At 50.5% G+C, this 2,782-nt stretch overlaps 1 protein-coding gene across 3 annotated transcripts; it reads left to right on the forward strand.

Moving 5' to 3' along the window:
• The first annotated feature begins 534 nt into the window (after nucleotides 1–534).
• On the forward strand, nucleotides 535–1,808 carry LOC123189640 (uncharacterized). Of its 3 annotated transcripts, XM_044602102.1 has the most exons (3): nucleotides 535–1,287; nucleotides 1,376–1,540; nucleotides 1,642–1,808. In XM_044602102.1, exon 1 carries the CDS (start codon nucleotides 597–599, stop codon nucleotides 1,083–1,085), a length of 489 nt encoding a protein of 162 aa, XP_044458037.1. In that variant the 5' UTR covers nucleotides 535–596; the 3' UTR covers nucleotides 1,086–1,287; nucleotides 1,376–1,540; nucleotides 1,642–1,808. The 3 variants fall into 3 exon arrangements, with proteins under 3 accessions (XP_044458037.1, XP_044458035.1, XP_044458036.1); XM_044602100.1 differs by having other exon boundaries at nucleotides 1,376–1,808; XM_044602101.1 differs by having other exon boundaries at nucleotides 535–1,259; nucleotides 1,376–1,808.
• The last annotated feature ends 974 nt before the right edge of the window (nucleotides 1,809–2,782 follow it).

Here is a 2,782-nt window from a genome sequence, read left to right on the forward strand (position 1 = left end):
GCCGTGCCTCTCGGAAATGAAAAAAAAAATATTTTCTGTTTTTTCTTTCTTCCGCGAGAGTTATGGTTTTGCTTTCGCGAGAGGCACGGTTGTGCTTTCGCGAGAGTCACGACCATGCCTTCTCGGAAACGGAAAACGCGTTTTCTCTTTCTTTTTTCTTCCGCGAGAGTCATAGTTTTGCTTATGTGAGAGACACGGTTGTGATTTCATGAGAGGCACGGGCGTGCCCTTTTTGAAAAGGAAAAAACCCATGCTCCCGGTTCGGTTTTTACGTATGGTTTTTTAATGAAGAAAAGTTCGTCAAAACCTATCAATATGGGATCTAGTTTTGAATATCTCAACATGAGAAATTCAATTGTGAAAGCGGTTTAAGATTTAGACGCAACGAGTATTCCTCAACTAGTGATTTCGGATGACCTGCCATGTTGATGTGAAAGGAATTTGAAAATTACTACAACGTTATGGGCTAATAGGCCTTTACATACACTGACCCAGCAAGCGGAGGAGGCCTGGCAAATAAGCGGCTGCAAAATCTCTGAAGTAATCATTGCGAAGCCCATACCCTCGTCACGTCAACCAAATCCAATCAACCAAAGATGGGCCTCAGCCCCTCAAAGCGCGTGGACGCGGCGCTCCGGCGGGCGCCGGCGTTCGCCGCCGCCTGCGACGCCGCCTTCGACCGCTGCCTCGCCGACGCCCAGCACGCCTTCTCCGGCGTCCGCCCCTACCAGCTCGCGGACGCGTCCGAGCACCTCCACTCGGCCCTGCGGGGCTCCCTCCCTATCGTCCGCCGCTGGGTGCCCTCGCCGCCGCCGCGCGTGCGCGTAGACTCTGCGCTGCGCGCCTCTGGCTTGGAAGGCGCTGCCGAGCTCTCGCGGGATCAGTTCGGGGAGTTCGCGGCCGAGCTGTTCAGGGAGGCCGTGCTCGCCGGCGCGGCAGAGGCGGCGCTCGTCCGTGCCCCGGCCGGCGCGGCCGGGATCCTCGGGGTGGCCATCGTGTCCCGCGCCGGCGCCGGGGCGGCTGGGAAGTTGGTCGCTGTCTACACCGCCGGCGTCGCCGCTGCTGTTTACCTCAGCTTGGGCTAGGCCTTTGTTAAGTTGTAAATCAGCACAATAAACTGCTTGTACTACTCCGATGTAATCTGAAGAGATGTTTCTTGCGTAGTATGGTCAGTATAAATACAAGAGAGATTAGCAACAACAGGAGTGCCTAGGCTTGAAGGGAGGTGATCAAGGTTTCAAGTAGGGTTTGGTTTTCAGGTTTAGCCCTATACTTCAGAATCTCCAGGTCTTAAGTTAGTCCTCTCTTCCAGCTCAACAAAGTGAGTGCCACCGTATCAAAGTGACGTCTGTTTCTCTGCTTTCATATGTTCCAGGCCGCCAGGATCGCAACTTCTTTGAACATGGCCTCATGCCAGCTTCTAGTCGCCATGGCCATCACTCCTGCATACCTCTGGAGGTGTCCCAATGAATATTCAAGATCCCCCAGCATGAAGCACTGAGCTCACATTCGGAGAATAAGTGAGTGTTAGTTTCAACAGGTTAGTTGGAGCATAGCAAGCATGAGTGATCATCACCAATGTTGAAGTGCCTCCTGCAGAGAAGATCCCTTGTTTTAACTCCATCCATGAACATCAACCAGGCAAAAACCTTGTGCTTCATCGTACACTTGGATTTCGAGATGGCAGGGACGTGTGTTGGAGGGTTTGGATTTCTGAAGAAAAATTTGTTGGATTTGTTTGGCATCCCGCCAACAGATAATCCGTTCATCAGCCCTTAGAGGATAAAGCGAGATATTGCTTAGCTTTTCGGTCAGCACCTCCAGTTCTTCTCTAGCTTGAATATAAACAGTGGCAATTGAAAATTCTGATCAGGTTCAGGGTTAACCATGAACTGGGCAAAGAAATGTCTTCTTCTCTAGCAAACGAAAAGAGACAGCGACATGAGTCTTGCATTAGTCCCTTGGTGTCCCACAGATCTTTACAGAGAAGGATGGTGTCCCCGGCCCCAGGCACGCAGGTGGTAATTCCTCTGTAAACGTCCATCAAGGAGAAGATGTCGCGCCACCAGAAGGAACCACACCTGGGTTTTGAATGGGGTGGCGTGTCTTCATAGTATTTATGCCACATAAGCACGACCCCCCCTTGTCGACCTATTTCAAGAAAAGGCCTGGTTTTGAATTTAAAGATCAAGCACTCCAAGGCCACCTTTCATTTCTGGTCGGCAAACCAAGTGCCAAGCTGCCAAAGACTCAGTGCGCGCGTCTCTATCCATCACCTTCCTCCAGAGACAATTCCATCTAGCACGATCAAAAAGATCGAACAGCTTATCTGGTAGCTTAAGAACACACATCGCAGACAAGAGCAGAGAGGAGAGTACTGAGTTGATGTACTCAATTCTGCCATATAACATCCAGAGGGCACGTTCAATGTTGTCCACAAGAGGCATCAAATCTCTCACCGTGGGGTAAGTGAAGGGCATGGTTCTCACCTGACAGCTGATCTGACACATTAATAGGCATCATTTGTGGCTTGGTGTAATTAATCTTTAGTCCAGTGGGCTCAGCATAGGAGTCTAGCAAGCCTTTGATCGTCGTGATTATCGCAAGATCAGAGGGGAGGATTAAGATGGTGTCGTCCGCATACTGTATGACCGAGATATCTTCCAATTCAGGTTGAGGAATTGGTAGCTGAAGAAGGCCCTCATGCCAAGCTTTGTTAACCATCAACTGTACCAAATCAGCCGCAAGAACAAATAGCAATTGCGAGAGAGGATCGCCTGGC

Source organism: Triticum aestivum, chromosome 2A (genome assembly GCF_018294505.1).
Source record: "Triticum aestivum cultivar Chinese Spring chromosome 2A, IWGSC CS RefSeq v2.1, whole genome shotgun sequence".
NCBI lineage: Eukaryota > Viridiplantae > Streptophyta > Magnoliopsida > Poales > Poaceae > Triticum > Triticum aestivum.

Coding starts and splice junctions, on each gene's coding strand:
- LOC123189640 (XM_044602100.1), top strand. CDS start 597: ATGGGCCTCAGCCCCTCAAAGCGCGTGGACGCGGCGCTCCGGCGGGCG.